Raw genomic sequence first — 22,008 nt, forward strand, 5'->3', positions numbered from 1 at the left:
CTTCCACACTTGTTTGGAGGAGCAAGACTTTCTGGCAGACGCTGTGTGTGTGTTCTGTGTTAGAGGAGAAAAAGAATGACCTGAGGAGGGAGAGACAGGACAACGACCTCAGAAAGAAAGCAAGGCCTGCTGCAGAGTGGGACAGAAACTGAGGGGAAATCAAGACTATTTTCATTTCCAAAGAAGAATTACTGGACTTCAACTGCAAAAGTGAGATTCTTCTACTCTGTATGAAATGTTTTTTAAGCAAAAGGTCAAATAGTAGCTGTTTGTTGTTGATGCAGTAATATGAATGCTTAACAAATGAATCATATAACATCCAGGCATGTTGGCAACAGGTGCTTTTTGTAAACTTGGTGCTCGCTCACACACTAATGACTGCACTTGCAAAGAGATTCCACTTAGTATCCTACATGTCCTAACAGATAAATGCACTTGCAACTGTAGGACAATCCGTTCCCAGACATCAGACCTTAGATGCCCTGTACTTCCTCTCTGAGGACCGATAGCTTTAAATATCAACAAAGACAAATAAATGGCAGCTAATCTGTGTTCGACTTCATCAACTTCAGCCAAGCATCGTGCTGGTTTTTGAACAGAAAGACTTAAAACTGAATCCTGAATTTGAGCTGATGTATTGCCCTGGCAAAGAATGATACTGCTGCATCTTTGAATGTCTCATTTTACTTCTCAGTCAGGTTTGTTTGTGTGGTTAAGGTAATGTCATAACCTTTGATCTACCAGAAGGTCCTTGCTTTATTTCAAAATAAAAGCCACATTTATTTAATACAAAATTATGGAATTTCAAACATGCGATTAAAAATGTAATTAATCCTGATTCAATTTTTAATCGTTTGATAGACCTAGTAACATCACTTGTTAAAGTAAACTCTGTAGTATAGGTCAACATTGTTAGTAATGAATGCTTATGCTATGTGAGATTACAGTAAATCTTTGGCTCAGTAATGACTTGTCATTTAACGTTTCACACCTTTTTATGTCTACAATCCAACTTAGTGGAAACCTCTAGCAGCTAGGCCTATCTAACTCAACCTTTGTGGGAGGTTGACTTTTAGATTGGGGTTCGCTGAATTGTGAAAAGATGAGTGCTTGCTCACCAGATTGGCTTTGGCTTTCATTATTGTATGCCTGATAATGTTTGCAGTATTTTCCAGTTGCCCTGAGAAACATTCGTCACTATCCATAGTAGCCAGTCCGTCTTTATTCAGAAAAAAATGATATCGCATAGAACAAGTTAACCCTCATGGTTTGAGGTAGGCTTTGCAACACTCAAAATTGTAAGACCCAGGGCTGGATCCGAGTGCGCTTGACCCCAAAGTCCTTGTAATTGGATCCGTGTGTCCTCGTACAGTACCCTTGTACTGTGCCCTAGTCTGCTTGAAGAGCTGGACTTCATGAATACAGTCCGCTAGAGTTGAGAACGCACCCCTGCTCTAACAAGGAAGTGGACCACTATATGACGTAATTCTGAACTTCTCGACTTGACATGGACTTGTAAAAAGTGTCAAGTCCATCGCTGCTGATGGAAATCACTTGAGCTACTTTGCACATTTGCCTTTATATTAATTTCTTTTTTCATTTCTTTTTTAAACTATTCTTTAGAATACTACAGTGTTTTTTGAAGAATTGATACAGTATTAAAAACATGATATTGTCTTACCAATGTATATCAGTACTTTTTACACCACATTTTGGTGAGACAGGATGCAATGACCGTCTCAACTCTTAAGGTGGGGCTTTTTGTGACAGACCAACACTGCAAATGTGTCTAAATTATTATATGAATGGACTTCTGTTCTTTGAAGAAAAATGCATGAATCATATCAAGCTACAGTCTTGATAAAGAAATGATTTACGCCCCAATGCATCCATTAGTTTCCGAACAGATTTTCTTCTGCTGGAAGCCTGACTGTCAACCTTCCCTTCATAAGAAGTTCAGCTGAGGATTTCTCAGACTGAAGTAACTTCATGCACAGGAACGATCTCCTCAAGTCTTTAGAAGCTGTTTATCAATCAGCATTAATTTCTCTACTGTCCAGTTGATCCGTGGGAAAAAGTCTGTAAAGGGGTTAAGGGCTGGAAAACTGCAGACTGTTGTTGGTCACTAAGGAATCTCATGCTTTACAAAAACAAATGTTTTTGGTGTGAGTGACCACTCTTCATCTCATCCTGATGTAAGTCTGAGGGGACCTCATATTCTGACATACACATTTATTGCTGTGTGCTCAATGTTGTTGCTGTAGTTCACAAACTTTGAAAGATCATTTATTTTGACTGTATTATAAAAATACAGGGTGCTAATTTGCAATCTTTGTCGTTGTAAATACAGTATTTTGAGAGAGGAGGACCCTCTGCAGCTACTCTGTGTCTTTCCAAGTTTTCTCCCCCTTCCCTCCCGTGCAGGAGGGTACAGATTTGTCAAAATTGTCTTATGCAAGCTTCCCAGCACATGCACACACAAATATAATAAAAATTACCTAAGCTGAAATACACGCAAGCATGTGAAGGCTTGCCTGAACTGCTACACCTTTTTGCCACACTGATTTTGCTGAAGTTGGTATTTTTTTTATATTTCTCTGTATATTAAGTCGTCATCGGCTTTGTGCTATATCAAGGAACAGAATCTGACCATTTTCCTACATTAGTGAACTATTTCTTAGTTTTACTGTTTCTGAACTTTTAACGTCTCTTTCAATCAATAGCAGACTTTCTTTGGTTGAAGTTTGATATTATATCTATACTTTATTTTGCTCCTGTGTTTTGAGGACAGGTCAGGAGATACCATCTTTACTCACGTATATGTAATTCTGATGTTTTGACATGCTGCTTATACTGAGGCAATCATTTTGATATTTACAAATGTTTGTTACATTAAATCTTGAACTGGGGAAAATGTAAATGTTCTGAACATAAATGATCATAGGATGGCTGTTTGCCAAAGTCCTTGCACTAATTTGCTGGAAGGTTTTTTTTTTACTGTAATGTTTGGCTAATGTTTTAGTCAAGTGAATGCATTGAAAGTTCTGTTAAAATGTTTTTAATGTTCACTAAGAATTTGTGTATTTAGGAAAATTGTGTCAAAGCAACTTAAAAACATTGAAGTAATCGGTTTCAACAAATGTTTTAAGCAAAATGTTGTTTTAAGTTTGAATTAAGCTGAGTTTTTAATTATCAAAGTATTCAAAACTAAATTAAACTCAAAATAAAAAAAACATATAAATAATACTTATTAATACATGCAACAATAACATGCAAATGAAGTTAGTGTCACTTAAAAAAGCTAATAATGAGTTCAATTAACTCATCAGGTTTTACAGTGTGTCGTTAACGTCGCTCCCTGATAACAACAAGTGAGACAACAGAGCGCTCCAGATCAGGAGGAATTCTAACTGTGGATAAAAGAGAGAGTAAGCCTCTGTATTGACTTCTAATTTAAAGTTGTTTTATTATATGATGTACATTTCTCTTGGGTCTGTTGTTCTTTTAGCGGGTTTAAACGCGTCTGAACCCACTACATTCCAGTATGTTATGAAGTCATGACTTCAAACCTGCACAGGTATCCAGAAACCTGGAAGATCATATCTTCCCCTTCTCTCGTTCTGTTTTTGTAAGACAAAAGTATCCATCCTTTAGATTAAGTAACATTTTACACATTTTGGAGGCAATTTTATGTAGTTGATGACCCTTAAGTTCTAAAAAAGTGAAAGTTTACATTGTTTTGGCACAGTTAAAGGATTGTATCAAAGGATGTGACTTTCACATAAAAGGAACTGGATTGATTATGTAGACATGAGAATGTGGTTTGTGGCTGTATTTATTTCAGGAGTAGCATGTCAGAAAGTGGCTTTTAGTTAGGTCTGCAGTTAGTCTTAAAGCTACAAGAAGGGAACTGTTATTGGTCCTTGTTTGTGTCAGTTGAGGCTGATGTTAGCGTGTTTGTTTTTTAACTGTTATAGCATGTCATGTCAGCATGCTTTTGTAAAGAAACAAGAATGGAAGTAGAGTGTTTTAATTGTAATTTAAATGGTTTCATATGGACACAAAGATCAGGATTATCCGTCTTTCTTCTACTGACGGTTCATCTGCATTTACAGATTCTACAAAGAAATGTGAAATCTGTACACAGGTGTTGGGATATTCGGCTTGTGAAGTGTTCTGCTTTCCATTTGTAGTACATTTGTAGTCCGAGCTGTATTGACCAATTACGTATCAGCAGGCTTTAGCGTATAGAGACGCAACGGTCCGTGAGGACAACGATAAACAGGCAGAACATTAGCAGGCCAATGACATACACATATGCAGATATCTGCATTAAATGTGAAGTTAACAATCAAATAAAGATCAAACATTTAAACACGAGACATACATCTGCTGAACTCTGTGGTGCAAAAGCCAATCAGCGTTTAGTTTACCTGAATAACTGAAACGCAACAGAAATGGTCGAACCATCCTCCATTCAACAAACATTTTAGAAGCTATTTTCTTCTCCTCTTGGGGACAGACCTGGAAAAACTTGACTTTTTAATTCTAACATTGAACTGATACTCAGCAGATGAACTGGTGCTACTCTGAGATGTTATGGGCAAAGACATGATGGCGTTTACATTGCAGACACAAACGCCACATGAAAATGGAAGTCTTGCCTGGAAGTTGTTTAACGCAATCTGCTTGCTTCAATGGAATTAAGGAGAACTTCCCATCCATTCTCAGAGGCTTGTATTGTCCAACAGATGATGAGGGACGATTATTGCAGATGGGTTCTGAGATTGTTAGAGGCATGATGGCACAGTTTTGTCGCAAATGTACAATTAAAGGAAAACCAACAGACTTTCCAAACCAAAGAAAATACTTTTTGTTACTGAAGGCCCGAATCAACTTTGGACTATATACCTGAATGAAGATACGTTTTAGAAATAGGTTGAAACACTTAGGGTGTGGTGGGGGAGGAGGGTTGGCGGTGCGCTGTAGTTTTGGTGCATAAGAGAGACAACTACTCTGAAAGTCACAAAATAAACCATAAGTATATTAGTGTATGAATTTTATTATAATATAATCTTAAAATTGAGCTTGACACACAGATGCTACTGATAAGGGTTTCGGCATTTGTTTGTGTGAGACGAAGCTCATTCTCCGCCTTCTTACCCCCTTATGATCATAAGGGGGTAAGAAGGCAGATCACGTTTAAAATGTTGATCAGCTGAGATGGATACAAGCAGTCTGTCATGAGCAATGGTTGGTTGAACATTGGGCAGGCATGCTGTCTTTTACTCCAATACATTGCAGATGGTGTATGTGTTGTGTAAGTTCAAAGACGTTTGGGTTCATAGTGGGAATTTAAATCTGCAGTTAATCTGATGTGTTCACTCCCCTGATTCTAATCTCCTTTTAAGACACACAGACCTACTGCCTGTCATCATTCGTACTTGGTTGAACCACATGAAACGTCATTCTTTGAAGTGAAACATCATTATGAGCACACAAGCAAAATCGACAAACTACCCAAATCTTCCAGTTTGGTGTAAACTTATAGGTCCGAATGGAATATGAACATATATACACGTTTTTATGTTATTAACTAAGCAAAAGAAAATCATTGGAATATTCTGTATCAGTTATATTCACATACTGGCCATTTTACTCCAATTAATAATCTAATGATTCTTTAATGTCATGCAGCTGTGTTTCAGTTTGTATGCTCATATATTAAGGGAATCTTAATTCCATCGCTTTTGGGTTGATTAAAAAAAAAAGAGTGAGTTTCCTCAGGCAATGGAGCTCAACAGGAACTATCCCATGCATTATCTCCATTGCTGTATTTAATTACTTGTCCTAATATCATAACCATTCACTGTAGACTTACCACAAGCTTCCAGTCGGCACCCGCCTCCCCAACAGAAAGCAGCCAACTCCGCGCCCATGGTTAAATGCCAACCAGAGGTTTCACCTATCATTGGCACGGGTAAAAACACCCAACCTAGAAACATCTGAGTCAACCAAAGAAAAAAATCAAAATACGGACAGAGGACAGGGTCTCTGCAGACACTGTCACCACTACACATGTGTGGATCCATAAGTGATAATTGAGCAGCATTACTTTTGTATAAGTCTATAAATATTTTTTTTTAGGAAAAAGCTACAGACTCTATCTCTATACAACATATTTATAAGACATTTGCTTTATTCGGACAACAGGTGATGTTTAGCAACTTCCTGGACCAGTTGTAACCATTAGCTAGGAAGTGTCCAAATGTTATATTACCATTGAATGGTTTTAGATGATAGAACAGGAGTAGCATTAATGATTAACTAACTTATTAGTAAAATTCCTTGTGTGTGTGTGTAAGCATACCTGGCAAATAAAGCTCTGATTCTGATTCTGGTTTCCGAAGACGTTTCCAAAGTGAGCTGCATCTTTAATGCAAATGGTTAAATTTTTCAACCCCACTTAATCCAGATATATTTGAGCCAGCCCCACGGTAAAAAGTCCAAAGGAAGTGGTTGTGAACTGATTTGTGAATACTATTCAGGAAAATGGGCAAGTGAGTGGGCAGGTTGCTGACTGCTTTACGATTTTGACTCTTTCTTTTCTTCTGTAATTATGTCCAGTAACACGTAGCACAGAAATGAAGGGATCAGCTTGTTGCATCATTTGCATCATTTGCTGTTTGCTAGCATGTTGCAACCATTACGCTCATTGATTCCTTTACATCATTTGACAAATACATGATTCTGTGGAATCATATATGTTTTGAACGTCTAAGGTCCTTCTCTGAGAGCACCGACCTCCATTTGTGGAGTGGTGGTAGCGCAAGATCCGGTACATCGTGTCTTGTTTTCTGCTGATGCTAACTTGCACTGAAGGGGCCAGCTGAATAGGTTGGACATCTTACTTAGATGCATCTTGGGCACATTCCCATGGAATTTTTCTTGTCATATCTGACTGTGGCCTGCCACTGTGTGTTATCTCGTCTGTAATAGAAATAAGACTCAACAATAAGTAATGTATATCAAGGACTGTTATTGTGTATTTTAGATGACTAAAGCTTCTGTGTGGGTCCTGCTGCTCCTCTGTTCATGTCCGCTTGACTTCTCACGCCCCCCTTATGATGAGAGAAAAGCTCCGGATCCTAGCTGGGACAGAGTGCACCCAAAGGACCACCAACAAGATGCAAGGTACCCTTTTAATCCTTACCTACTATGTCATTCATTTGAAGTATTAAGTATAGAAATCAGAATGCAGAAGGAATGTTTTTATTTTCAGCTTTGTCTATAGTATAAATTAAAGAACAAAAAATAAGGGAGCCTGTATTTGACCCTGTTGAATGCCTGGGTTTAGTTGTACTGTATGTAAAGGCGCAGGGAGGTGAAGGAGTGTCGACGCTGCTGTGACCCGGGAGAGGAGCCCCCCCATCAGTACTCCAGTCAACAGTATCCCCAGTACAAAGTTGTACCACAGATCAACATCACTCTGCTCAAAGGTGAGATCAAGCAAAATATGATAACATGTTTTTATGTTTTTATTCAATACACAATAAGACCAGAAAGGTTACACTGTTACTGAAAATCAACATCATCATTGGAGCATTACTTTTAGTATCCACACATCTCTAAGGCATACATTTTAAAATATACAACAACAGGACAGTAACAAGACACCGTTTCATCTCAAACTTTGATAGGATTCTATAAGAAATCAAACAATATGTGTATCTGTTTGACACCATGGCAACACAAAGAGTAACCCTTGACACCCATTATGGGGGTTATTTCTTGTGTCTAAATTCCCCAAAAACATTGGGATCATTATGATCGCCGACATTGTCGTCTCAAGTTCATAAACATGCCTGCACTGGGCCATTGAACTTCTGTTACAGTTTAATTGATTCATAAAGAGTTTTAGTTGTTTTGGTTGGCTGAATCTTGAATCACACAGGGGAAAAGTATGTGTTTGTAGTCTTTGTAAATCTTGCACATGACTATGATTGTTATTCCTAGGCGAGAAAGGTGATACCGGAGAACGAGGACACTACGGTAAATCAGGCAGAGCTGGTCAGTTGGGTCTTCCAGGTCCTGGTGGCGTAAAGGGCAGCAAAGGCAACATGGGCCTCCCTGGTGAACCGTGCAAGTCTTACTTTGCCGCCTTCTCTGTTGCTCGTAAGAAGGGTCTACAATCCAACGACTACTACCAGACTCTGGTTTTTGACAGAGAGCTCGTTAACCTCTACGGTCACTTCAACATGTTCACTGGTAAGTTCTACTGCTACGTGCCTGGCATTTACTACTTCAGCCTGAACGTGCATACGTGGAACCAGAAGGAGACGTACCTGCACGTGATGCACAATGAGCAGGAGGTGGTGATCCTCTACGCCCAGCCCAGTGACCGCTCCATCATGCAGAGTCAGAGTCTGATGCTGGAGCTGGAGAGTGGCGATCAGGTCTGGGTCAGACTCTTTAAAGGCGAGAGGGAGAATGCCATCTTCAGTGATGAGTTTGACTCTTACATTACCTTTAATGGACACCTGATTAAGTCCAAGAGTGAATTGTAGTGATGAGAGGGGACAAGTTGGAGATGGCACCTCAAAAGCATGTAAATATGGACAAAAATGGTCTCAAAGAACCTTAATGTATTAAGAATGTGTTATGAAACGATATGTCTTGTAGACATTTTAGAATAGAAACAAATAAAATTGGAATTAAAGGCATAGGTCATTTTTTTACAAGAGTGGTTGTATGAGGTTATTGTCAATAGTAACTGCTAATTTCCACATAGACAGTGGACCCCAAACCCTGCCCCAGCACATTTGAAACGGAGCAGAGAATACTGGCTCTGTTGGCACGTTCCATGAGCATTACTAGAGTGGCAGCGAACTGCGACATACAACAATACAAAAAAATTATAGTTTAAAAAGTATATTGTAAATGTTGATATTACTGCATACTAGATTGAGATGACTTTAAATAACACTTTTGAAGGAGGTCTATAAAACAGCAGCATTCAGTAGGGAGCAAGATGGCGATTGCTGCAGACTGAAGGTGCCATGAAGGAGCCGCTTGGACCCCTTGATCTAGAAAGGTCCTGAAGTATTGTTATTACTAAGTCCCACTCGTAGCTCTCTGGGTTTATGGATATGAGTTCACAGTTACGCTTCTCTCCTGTCCTCCAGTCTACACAGAAGTTTCCCCCTCTCTGTTTTAAACCTGCTGAGTCTCCATCTGCAGTTTTTACTCTGGTCCATGAAGTATCCTCTAGGATCTATAGTGAAAGTGCGTGTCGTAGTTGCTGTAAAAATATTGCTAATTTCTAAGTTTGGTAGTATTTGTTGTCTCTTTCAGAGCCCGCAGCTGATCACTTTAGGCGGAGCACAATATTGCCAAACTAAGTGGCTTACTGATAGAAAAGTATGGTGCTGAGAATTTTCTCTTACTATGTACACTTGGCCTGACATTGTTTTTTAGTGTTTTCTTAAAATTAGCATAATTGTGGTATGAATTACCAGGGATGTATTAGCGAGCTTCACTGCCAGTTCTCTAGACGGGTTCTAAATAAAGTCACGAGCTGGCCGGCATCTGCTGTAGCGAAAATACCTACTGATGACAAATACCTCATACAACCCTACTTCAGAAAAAAACCCGAACTATCCCTTTAATGCAATAATCTTTTTTGTTTTAAACAAATCTCTTCTTTAATGGCCATATACAGGTTATTTAACAGAATTTCAGGCATTTTTAGGTCCAGTCAAGACTGATCCATTTTGGATTTTCTCCCTTTATATGTGTTTATGTTCTTCTGTTGTTCGGAGGTTTACTGACAATCAGATGCTATGCCGAACAACACAGCGTGACAGATGCTGTCTGGTTTTTTGATTCTTCCTGAAGATCATTACTATTTCTGGCCTACTTATGTAATTATTTTTTGTTTGCCTTAATATGTTATCACAAATATTTTTGACATCTATATTACCCTCCTAACCTTGTCACTGTAAATGTAAACAACAAGGGGCGGATAGCTACAAGGTGGTAATTCAAGACTCTTAAAGGAAATTTCTTAAAGGAAGAATGTGCGACTAGATGTTGCCCCTTGAGCACCAGTAGAAACAAAAACAGACTCCTCTTTGGCCACACTGAATCCTCCGCTCTCCTCCAACGGCACACCTCAAACCCCTCTCCACACACATTTGCACAAAGGAGTTATCAAACTGGATCGCACCATAATTAAGCTCTAAGCTGCTGCATTGTTTTGTTAGCAGGCTAATTGTAGCGATCTTTAGTTAGCTTGTAGCTTCACATTGCATGTAAATAAACACAGAATGATCATAATCTGAAAACGTGTCAACATGTTATTTTCAAGCCACAGATGCGTCTTATTTTCACACTGTATCGTTTGCCAGAGATACATGCAAACAACATAAAAAGCGATGACCATTGCCAACATCAGTTTGTGTCGTTGTGTTTATTTTGAAATTAGAAAGTGTCTTTGGAGCAGCCACAGTCAGGCAGGAGTTAACTAGTCTTTTTTTAATTTAGGGATATTTACTGCAAGAAACCCTGACCAATAAGAAAGTATTTTCCTTCACACATCACACAATGAATTCTGCTTGTAAATGTCCCTGTGTGAACACTGACCAACTATTGTAACAAAATAGTCCATGATTGGTACCAGAGCAGACAAACTATGGGCGTGAAAACGGTCTAAGACTTCTGTTGACTTCAACAGCACATCGATGAGAAGATTTACTGCACACAAGAGGGAACATCAAAGCATTTAGAAATGTTGCTTAAGGGGTAATAAGCCTGTCATCATTTGAAGCTGATGCCCATTAAGTAATCAAGGCTTAAGAGTTCATGATGTTGACCAATTGTAGACTTTATTCTGCTCTCTTACTTGTTCTTCTGAGATTTAATTTGACCACAAGGAAGAAGAAAGTTCAACAAAAGAAGAACATTCATGTTAAATCTTTGTAGGTATGGTCCCATCTGGAGAGAGAAGACCTCTCAGTCTTCTTTATATGAAACAGTCATACTTCATTATACTTTGTTGTACAACAACAAGTGGTAATAATTTTAACATTTCACCATATTCCACAGAGGGAGGGAGTGTTTTCTTTTCTGAAAATGAGCAACAGATTTTGGTTGATATACTGGTTCTCTTCCCATAAATCATCTTTTCCAGTCAGGGTTGTGAAGGAAATCGTTGTTGTTCACAGAGGACAGGCACTGCTGGAGATCGTAGCATGATTGTAGATAGTAGTAGAAGAAGAAGAAGAAGATTACTTTATTAATTCTGCTAGAGGAAATTACATTTTACAAACAGGATCCTATCGTCATGCACTAATGGAGAGATGTCCGAGTGAGTGGGCTGCCCACAGAACGCGCCAGAGAGCTGCTGGGGGTTCAGTGTCTTGCTCAAGGGCACCTCTGCAGCGCTCAGGAAGTGGACCAGACCATTTTCCAGATTTGCTCTGCATCAGGAGGACTCTCCAGTTGACATGGGCAATGATGTTTGAGGAGTTGTAGGAGACTTCACAACTCTGGAGTCAATTCTATGGACTGTAACGGGTTTGACAAGGTTTTCATTTGGGGTCAGAGTCAAGACTGACAAATAAAAATTATATGTAAACAAAAAATAGTCAACCTGCACAAAATATGACATAAGCAGGAGCCACAAAACAATCCAACAAAACAGCAATGCGATTTCAATAATATATATTATCACATGTAGCAACCACACTGCAAACAAAATGAATGTGCGTGTTTGGAAATCAAAGTTCACTCCGGTATACCCACAACCCACAGTTCAGTCCATTTCAGTTCAATGTTCAAATTGTTTTTTTTACCGCGGGCCTCGAAAACAAATAAGGAAACTAACTCAAAAGAAAACATAATTTATCCTTTATTAATCCTGCGAGGAGAAAATCAATTTTACACTGTCTAATGAACATGAACACAAACATAGGCCGAAATACACACACATGCACAAACAGGATCCCATGGACATGTACTAATGGAGAGGTCTCAGAGTGAGGGGGCTGCCCACAGCGAGCGCTCCAGAGCAGTTTTGGGCTTCGGTGCTTTGCTCTAGGGCGCCTCGGCAGTGCTCAGGAAGTGGACTGGCACTTCTCCAGCTGCCAGACCAACTTCCGGACTTGGTCCAGCGTCTCTCTTCGCGGTGCGACAATCAAAACACAAACAAACAAAAGACACACCAGGTAGGCCTACTCACGGTACCAAAGTTTTGAAGTCAGTCAGTATATTAAGTCAGAGTTGGCTTTGATCCATCGGAAACGGCGTCTCCTGACTCCAGGGAACAGCTGATCCGCCAGGAACAGGGAAATAAACAAATCCAACCGGGAGTCGGCCTGACAGCAACGGACCTCCAGCGACGAAGATGTCACACAAAACGGATATAACACAGACTTCCAAACACGCTCCATGCCGAGGTAACACCGGTGACTTACACCTATACAAATCCCCTTCCTGGAGGACGGATTCAGACTTCACGGCACTGTGGCTGTTTTTCAGGAGTGTGAAATGAATGTGGGTGGATGACGGAGGAAGCAATGAATGAAGGTGTGTTGAAAGAGGATTCTGACTCTGCAGGCGCTACAAGACTATTCATAACTTTAGACTGCCTTCAGAAGGGCCGATCTTTGACAGAATGTAGGTCTAATATTTCTTTTTTTTGATGGTAGACAGATAAATATATGGTGTTTGGCAACTCAGGGTTAGCATCCTTAGAGGGAAGGAAGGATTGCTCAGGCCAAGACTGACCAGAGACTGCCTGGTCTACAGATTAGGTATTTGTTGGAGTGGTCAGATGTTCCTTACTAATTTCCTTGAAACCAACTATTTACACACTTACACACTTTTAAGTTTAAAAGTTTAAATGTCAGCCAACCGAGAGTCTGCCATTTCATTTGAAATTTGCCTCCTTAGCAGCATTGTCAGTAGAGATGTTCATGCCTCAGATAATGTCTAAAATGTAAGATTGGGTATCAGTTTATATGCCCATTCATGCACCTATCTATTGCTATAATGAATAATTCTAGAATAACATCAACTTGTTTTACCAAAAACATTTCTTCTTTGCCACAATTAAAACTGCCTGCGCAGCAATTTGCACCCATAGACTGTATAAAACATGGACGTAGTATCAGTGACACCCATTGGTTTCTTAAGTGGAGTTTTTTTTGTTTTTGTTTTTATATTTATTTTTGGGCTTTTGGGGCCTTTAATGGAGTCTCTTGTGCAAAATCAGACCACTGTGCAATGGTAATGTTTCGGACAAACTGCACAATCACGTAAAAGAAATAAAAATGCATCTCCTTTGCATTCAACAGAAAAGCTCTCCAAGTGTGGTGTTACAGAACGACAATGTTTCTGTTGTCAGGGTTTAGTGTGAATGAGTCTTTAATCTTCTGGACATCCAGAGCCTTGGTTCTTCTGCGTGTATGAACAGGCAGGCTGGTTTTGTTGAGTCAAGGGTTTGGCATTCTGTTTCTCACGTAGGGCTTTACACACCCCATGCAGGAAAAACAGCAACTGAAGTGACGCAGATTTTGCTGGCAGTTTGACAGATATCCTGAAACCTTCATAGATGGTGCTGCAGTAGCCTCGTGGTTAGTTCATGCGCCCCCACTCTCTCTCCCTGGATTCTGACTCTACCCCCTGTCCTTTCACAATAAAGGCATAAAAAGCCCAACTAGATTTACACATAGTAACTAAAATAAAGATAACTCACTTACCGGATAGTTTATCCAGATGTCTGGGAGGAACACGTGTTGAAACCTATTCCACTGAGATGTAAAAGAAGAAAAAAGAAAAAAAGAAAAGCTGATTTAAAACCAACTCTTGTTGGGCTCTTTTATGTAATTTATTATGTTTATTGTCCTGCTTTTTATCCTGACCTTTGAGTTTGTAATAAAGTTTCAAATCAAATTAAATTGAATGTTTTTTTTTTTATTTAAATCCCAGCTGAAAGTCACTCAGTTTGTGTCAACGAACATCACATGACTTCATGCCAGTTTACATCAACTATTAATTAATGATAATTGATGGTTTATTTTTTATGTGAGTATTTATATTTGTGCTTAAATTAAATTACCTTTTTGTATCACTTTACGTTTCCAAGCAATCATTTAGATTTTAAATTTGCTTTTGAAGAAATTCAGATTCTTTATTTAGCTGGAATTATCTTAAAATAGTTTATGTTACCAAAAAATACTGTTTTTATTTTTTATTCCAAGTACAGCACAAAGTACTCTCCATAGGATGCTGAGAATTTCCTATAAATAAATAAAACTGTCTTAATATTATTAAAATATTGTTTTTGATGACACCACTTCCATCCCGAGCACCTGTCACTTCTTAAAACAGCTTCATGTTTCACTTAGGCTCCTTTATAGTCCTCTAAACATTTAACATGTAACAGCTATTTAAGATTAGATAACAACTGATACAACTGGAATATAAAGGAGAGAAGAGAACTATTCAGGACAATTCCGACATTATATGCAGTGAATGGCAAGATAAAGTGACAAGTGTTGATTTCAAGTGATTTGGTTTGATTATTGCAGTATTAGGTGTAATATATAATAAGGTGCAAGAGGAAGTGAGATATTCACTTCAGTATGATGGCGGTGGGCACAAAGGTGAGGCGTTGGCTGAAGGAGCTGCCCGTCTGCCACAGCTCATCATGGAGAGGGTGAGAGGTGTTGTCTCCCCCCCCCCCCCCCCCCCCCCCCCCCCCCGCCACCACAGTAAAGAAGATTGCACTGGACACCACAGACTGGTAGAAGGTCTTCAGGAGTCTGATGCACATGTGAACATCTGCCTCAGAAGTGATTCCACCGAAACACCACATGATGGCAGCCTTCACCAGTTGTTGCTCTGCTTTGAGAAGATGATATGCTGGGCTGCGCTGAGATCAGTTATTTGGAACGTATCGCTGACACCATGCAGCTTCAACACTGCTGGACGGTCATCAGATATACGGCTGTCAGACTAAACCATTTCAAATACACCTTTTTTTTACAATGACAAAAGTTTGACTTCACCTGATGTTTTAAGGCTCAAATCTTTGTGTGAGGAAAAAATTTACACATACCCTCTACCTCATATGTTTACCCTAATACTTCAAATAAAAGCACATGCCAGTTAAAGGCCCAGTCTGGTGTTGCCGCACATTTTAACCAATCAAGGCAGATCTCAAGAAAAAGCAGCAAAATACAAAAGACACAGATAAACTTCAGCAGAGTCCAGTCCAGAATAATGCCAGTGTTTGTACCTGTGCGAGAAAGAAGGTTAAAGGTCAGTTGGAGAAGTGTGTGTATGTGTGCTTCCACAGAATGCAGGCGTTGCCTCCTCTCAGAGTCTCCTGCATGATGCTGCGGATAAAGACTAAAAGATTAACATCTCTGTGAGGGACAGGAGAGACGGGGAGGACTGTGCTGCTTGTTCTGATTTGAGAAACGGAAATAAATGTTGAAATTTATGTTAAATTTAAACGCTATAACAAATGCTTTGAACCAGTAAATACACCCTGATATTTTTTACACATCTCCGTAGGCCAGCAGAGCACTTCTTAGTGTTTACAGGAGTCTCTCTCTCTCCCCACTACGGTGCAGCAGGTTGGCATAGATGGGCTGTCTTACAAAGAAATAACTGATTTGTAATTTAATTTGTATTGATAACCTAATTTTGTACACAGTTAAATAATCTTTCTGTTGTAAATTTACAATTTTCTAAGCCTTTCCCATCTTTGCTGTGCACCAGTTATTTTTGAAAATGATTAAATATTTCATATTGAAGATTGTCCTAAATAAAAAATTAGAAGCAGTCTGATTTCAGAGGCTGTATTGAATAAAAGCCTGGGCTATTAAAATACGTTTTACAGTAATAGCTCGATTCAATTGAAGGTTTTTTTTTTAACTGAAAATGTCTAAGATGTAGTAGCAATAGGATAACTCAAACTATAATAAAAGATAATTCAACACACAAGTAGAAAGTGACTCAAAAATACAGCACAAAAACAAAAAGTACGTTTTTTTTTTTTTTTTTTGTCGGAGTCTCCAGTCCATTTTGTTTCATTTGTTTTATTTTTTATCTTTGATTATTTCTGTGGGGAATATGTTGAAGCAAATAAAACTCTGGGTTAAAACCTTTACCTGTGTAGCAGCGTAACGCTGTGTATGTTTTGGTCTCTTTTGTTTTATGAGTCTTGATGTAATTGTTCTCTGCATAATTAAAACTACAGTGCAAATCTTCCCCGGTACATCACGGGAAGAGTTGTGCAATGTGTACAATAATTTGACGAAATGCAGCGAATCTCAGTCTGGTCTGCATTTTCCTTAAAGTTAGAAATATAGGTAACGCTTTACCATTACAAGAGTACAAACATTACAAGTAAAAAAAACATAACTAATGCATGATTCTTGATCAGCTGAAGGATCCACAGTTTCTTAATGCATTAATTAATAAACCATCAGTGTACCATTACTCTTTACATGTTGCATATTTTATGAGAGTAGTATTCTATGGAATAAAAAGCCTCCAAATTAGGCTTTACATGTATCTTTGGACTCTTTAGGGGACTAGTAGAACTGCATGTACTGTATACTTGTCTAACTCTTTCTCATAAGTGTAACGGGTAAATGTAAGTTTGCAAAAAAAACCTTGGTGAAAATCGAACACAATGAAAGCAGAAAAACATAAAGAAACACTTAAACATCACCCACAAAGAAGTTAGTCACAGAAAAGTAATTATAAGAGGGGAAAAATAGAAAAAGAAAATCACTGAATGTAAAGCAAAACCAAGGAACTAGAATAACTAAAAAACAAGACCTGTTGACCAAAACAGAAAAACAGTTTCTAACTTCTTCCAAACAGGAGACATAAATAGAATGCAATGCTTTCTTAAGGGTATCAACGTTTTTTAAGCTATAGTAATCCTTAGTTTGCGCAAAGTATGACGGAGAATCCAATGTGGATGCATGGCTGGAGTTTTCTTCTTCACACGGGGCAGCAGAGGCAGAGCTGGATGGGTCATACTTTGGTTTCCTGCACTGTTGGATACAGAAAAATATGGCCTTCTCTGGAAATTAAATTAAGGATGGAAGGAAAGGAAAGACAGACGAAGCATTAAATAACTGAGAAGTTGAATTGGATGTTATCTTACTGCTTGTCACTATCTGTAAATCTTTATATACTAATGTATGTAAGCACATATTTTCCAGGGAGCTCCTGAGCTCTCTTGTCTCATTGGTTCCTCTGGATTGCTGCTAAGGAGCCCCACCCCCGTTTGTTCCTAACCTTCTTCCTGCATCTCCTTTGATCCCAGTTTTTAAGCCCTGCACAGTTTCAGCACATGGCTGGTTTTGCCCAAGAGTTCTGCCTCTTAAAAGGACAAATTTATTGCCACTGTGACTTGACTAGAGATCATGATGGATACACGTTGGGTCTTAGTAATACAGCAATGAGTAAGGTCTTCAGTTACAATTTGTCCTGAATTTGCGCGATACCCAGAATAAAGATTGATAGATAGATTGATTGATTGATTGATTGATTCATTGATTGATTGATTGATCTTATTTGTCACAAAGCACCAGCATGCTCAACTCAAAAACTCCTTACAAAAATCAGTGCTAGTCAAAAGTAACATTGTAACAAAAACAAAAAAGTGTCAGCACTCACAAAATACTTTTAATGGTGAAGATAAACATCAGCTGAAGGAAATGCTGACGAAAGCCCATAGGGGGGCTTTCGCTGTTTATCTTCAACATTAAAGTTTTACAATATTTTTATGAGAGTGCTGAGTGTTTTTTGCCGCTCCTATAAAGTTACTCGCTACAACTAAGAAGTCATCTGAAAGGGTCGCTGGATAGTCCAGTGGTTAGGTCGTATGCTCCATGTGGTTCCACTCCAGTTCTTGGCATTTTACCTCATGTCATTCCCCTCTTTCATCCCAGTTTCCTATTCTCTCCACTGTCTGCTCTCTACAATAACAATGTGAGTGTAGCTGGTTGTATCTATATGTCTGTGTCCTGAAGTTCAAAAGCACTTTGAGTGGTCAGAAGTCTAGAAAAGCCGTATACAAGCTCAGGCATTTGCCAATTCAGAAGACCTGAAAACCACAGGACAGTGTGACTCTACCTGGTCATCAAAATGAATGAATCAACAACGGCCCCACACTGCTCTGGTGATATTACCCACAGAATCACACAGCACTGCGGCCTCTGCAGTATCATAGCAGGGTCACCTCTTTTTCCATTAATTTACCAAATAACAGCATCCGTCACCCTCGCTGTGGCACACCAACATCCAGCCATCCTCGTCCCCAGAGGCTTGTGGGTATGAAATACAGCCATCACGATGGCGGATACATGATTCTATATGTGAGGGTTACGAGCAGTATAAATTTTTAATTCAGTGAGCAATTTGAACGGACTGCTTCTGACATGGAGATGCCGTCTATTTATTAGCACATGCCGATAGGAGGCCTGCGCTAAATAATCAACCTCAGAGGGGCTACGGGCGAGGCATTAATATTTCATACAACATGCTGTACCTGTGTATATATATAAACATAGATTGTCCTGGTTGTAATTTCATCATGGTTTATTGGGTATTAAAGATTGAACTCTGGTTCCCCCCCACCTGCTTGTTCAGTAATCAGTGTGTAGTCCCAAACCAGGCCTGAATATCAAATGACCAAAAAAAAAGAGAGCTGACAGGACAGGCTGTGATTTAATTCTACAAGGCTCATGCTGAACATGATGGTGTGGAGCGCGGGTCATATAGAGCTGTGATCTCTCTGGTGAGATATGCAGTATTTTTTTTAACTTTATTCAAATATTCTGTTATTGTTGCTATTAGGGGTATTGTGTTTTGCACCGTTCTAGTGTTGGATGATAAAACATACAGAGCCCGCTGCAAGCATGCATTTAGCTGCAAGGAATAGATGGGTCCGGACAGGAAGTCAGACAAGGAAACGCACGGAGCATCCAGTCAATTTCAAAATAAAACACAATATACGGACTCTCAATTGTATTTTCCATTACTTCATCAACACTACAGAATGGACAACATATCATTACGGTGGCTGGGAAGGGTTTAACTGAGTTACAAAGTGTGAAACACTTACAAAGCTTAGCCTAATTTACATTTTGTAAAACATGTTTACATTTTATAAAACCATACTACAAAAGCAAAAAACTCATCAAAATCAAAACCAATTTTTATGACCCAAAAGTGAATAAGTGAGAGGTCAGTTAGTTTGTCATGGTGGAAAGACTGTTTATTGTGACTGGTAACGGTGTTCTGCTGTTTTTAAATTTGTCTCCGCGCTCGTAAAAGTGTTTCTCATATTGAACATTTTTGTCTAAAATGTAAATTTGTTTTGTCCTGGGTGATCTGTTTTGCGTTTGTAATTTTGTTGAATAAAATATAAAAATGTTTTCAAAATGTAAATTTGTCTCAAGGTTTGCAAAAGTGTTTCACACTTTGTAAGTTTGTTTTGCACTTCCCAGCCACCGTAAATCATCCTCAGAAAGACAAAGCAACATGTTGTTTGCACATTTATCTCCTAATTCCCGTGTGATCATGTAGTTCTCCTGGGATCTTGTGAACCTGTGTGTACAAGCTCCAGAAACAAACCCAGTGTGCTTTGTCGGACGTAGCAAAACAGTGGCGCTGACGGATGCAGCACCCATGGACTGTGTGGAAATTGGCAGTTATCCATCCACAGCTCCTTGAAACTCCTGTTTCACAGTTTTTATGTCAAAAGAAATAAACATTGAACATTGAAATTGCTCTTTCAAGTTCAAATGGTTTTAAAAGAAATAAAAGCCAAAGCTGAAGGGCCTGTGTCCACCGACAGTTGAACCGCTCACAGCCCACGTTGCTACGTTACTAAAACTTCTGCTTCACTCGTAAAGTGTATTTTAGGTAGCTCTGTCAACTAAGTATTCACTTCAATTCAAGGAGGTATCACCAAGAAAACATGAAACAATGAAAAGGAGTCGTGTTCTGACATCAGCAGCAGCTCCACACATGGAAACTGTTCCTTCACCATTGTTGTTGACAAAGCTGATGTTTTAAGTCCCGCCCCCTCTTGGTTGCGATTGGTCGGCGAGGGAGAAGTGACATTGACGAGCGCAGAGCTGTTCCAAAAGTTGAACTGTTGTCGACTGAGAGTGCAGCGACAAAAAAACAGTTTACTTTGAGGGAGTTTTTCCGATGAGCACGCTTGCACTGAAACCCTGAACTGCTACTCAAAAAACACCGTCTGTGGACACAGGCTCTAAATTACAGAAGAGGATTAGGGCCACTATAAACATTTTTTGGTTCTGACTTTTTTGGGGGGGATTCTGTCTTTAATCTCAGAATTACAGTATGTCAACTAAAATAAAAAAAGTGAGAATCAAACTTTTTTTTTTTTCAGTGGCCCTTATCCTCTTCCGTACTTAATGCATGAATTATATAACTTTTAGAGTCCATCAGTTTTAAGGATATGAACCACCTGAAAACACTTACTACACTACTTCATTTCAAAAAGAACAAATGTAGGCTTGTACAGAATTCTTAGTAACCTTCCATTGAAGGCATTTCTACGACATTGACACATCATGTTCACTTCATAACGTGCACCACGACATAATGTTGTGTCTTTCTGTGATACCACATGCTTCTATGCACACATTTTGTTTGTATTTCTGAAAGCTTTCAACTGCCTCTCAAGAGCTTCATCGTTGTTGTTGCTTCACTTTTCCTCTCTTCGCAGCATGAAGTAGAGATCAACATGTTTGTGATAACTTTTCCATCATTGTGGTTTCAAATAAGATATTTAATCCGGCACCTTAAATTCTCCCTTACTTCTCCCATGGGAGTAATCTCCTATACTGGAATACTTTTAATGGTATCTCCTTCTCTCGCCCTCCTTCCTGTCGTCCCTCTCTTTCCTTACTCTCTGGCTCCCTTCACAACAGACCTGCAGGCAGAAAAAGGGGCTCAGGAAGAAGAGAATCGCTCTACCTGCTCTGATTGTTGTTGCATAATTAAAGACAATGCCCAAAGCGGTGCTACTGAGCCCCAGGTGACACACAAACACACTTCCTCCTCTCAATCCCTGCTCTTTCTCTTCTTTCACTATCCTGATCTGCCTTCCCCTCTTTTCCTCTCTCTCTCTCTCTCTCTCTCTCTCTCTCTCTCTCATACATAAATACTCTTCTATGGATGATAGCAAATAAAGCTTGCAAAATGGTGCACACTTTTAGAGTGTTTTGTATTGATCCCAGGTTATGAGTGCAATCAATCTGTTTGCTAATAAGATATGGATATAAAATAAACCGTAGATATGTTTATGACACATTCACATATCACAAAGTTTCATCATTTCATGCCTTGAAATACACTGAGAGGAATTTGGAGGCCCTTTTGAACAAGATTACGAACTTGTATGGGTTGTCTACAGATACTTTTAGACTTTCAATTGTTGATATTTTATCTCTTCTTTAGTTGTTGTTGTTGTTGTGGTTTTTATAAATCACATCAAAAATGCAAACTGTGAGTGAGCAGGGAAAAGAGAAAACCAGGAAGAAACAAAAGAAGTCCATTAGCCTGGTAGCTGTTTCATCATTGAAGGCTGAAACAGGTGGGGAGGGGGTTTATGTGAAGTGAGAACTAGGGGGGCGTTAGGCGGTTTAGTTGAGTTTTCCATGTAATGAAGCTGGCTCTCCTCCTACCTAGATCACCATGGTAACTTACTCTAAACACATAACCTGATCAGGACAAGGTTATATTCAGAGTCTCTGATTTACATAAGCTATAAAGTGCTGACATTTCCTGACAATAAACCCAACATGCAGTAAAGATTCTCAGTTGGGCGAAACCGTTGTGCCGTATTCCTTTACCATTGGATGGCGCGCGACCGGCCCCACTGAGTCTGTTTCTGTCATGAGTGCAGTGGAGCGCCGCGGAGGGCAGCCATGAGCA

General features: G+C 39.2%; 1 protein-coding gene across 1 annotated transcript; it reads left to right on the forward strand.

The window, feature by feature from the left end:
- LOC109988598 (complement C1q tumor necrosis factor-related protein 1) lies at nucleotides 1-10,455 on the forward strand. The gene is made up of 4 exons (XM_020640137.3): nucleotides 1-210; nucleotides 7,055-7,194; nucleotides 7,375-7,499; nucleotides 8,017-10,455. The coding sequence occupies exons 2-4, from the start codon at nucleotides 7,055-7,057 to the stop codon at nucleotides 8,565-8,567; spliced, it is 816 nt and encodes a 271-aa protein (XP_020495793.1). The 5' UTR covers nucleotides 1-210; the 3' UTR covers nucleotides 8,568-10,455.
- Nucleotides 10,456-22,008: the final 11,553 nt, after the last annotated feature.

The sequence above is a fragment of the Labrus bergylta genome, chromosome 21, assembly GCF_963930695.1.
Source record: "Labrus bergylta chromosome 21, fLabBer1.1, whole genome shotgun sequence".
NCBI classification, from domain to species: domain Eukaryota; kingdom Metazoa; phylum Chordata; class Actinopteri; order Labriformes; family Labridae; genus Labrus; species Labrus bergylta.

Coding starts and splice junctions, on each gene's coding strand:
- LOC109988598 (XM_020640137.3), top strand. CDS start 7,055: ATGACTAAAGCTTCTGTGTGGGTCCTGCTGCTCCTCTGTTCATGTCCG. Junction 7,195..7,374: donor GACCACCAACAAGATGCAAG/GTACCCTTTTAA, acceptor CTGTATGTAAAG/GCGCAGGGAGGTGAAGGAGT. Junction 7,500..8,016: donor CAACATCACTCTGCTCAAAG/GTGAGATCAAGC, acceptor TGTTATTCCTAG/GCGAGAAAGGTGATACCGGA.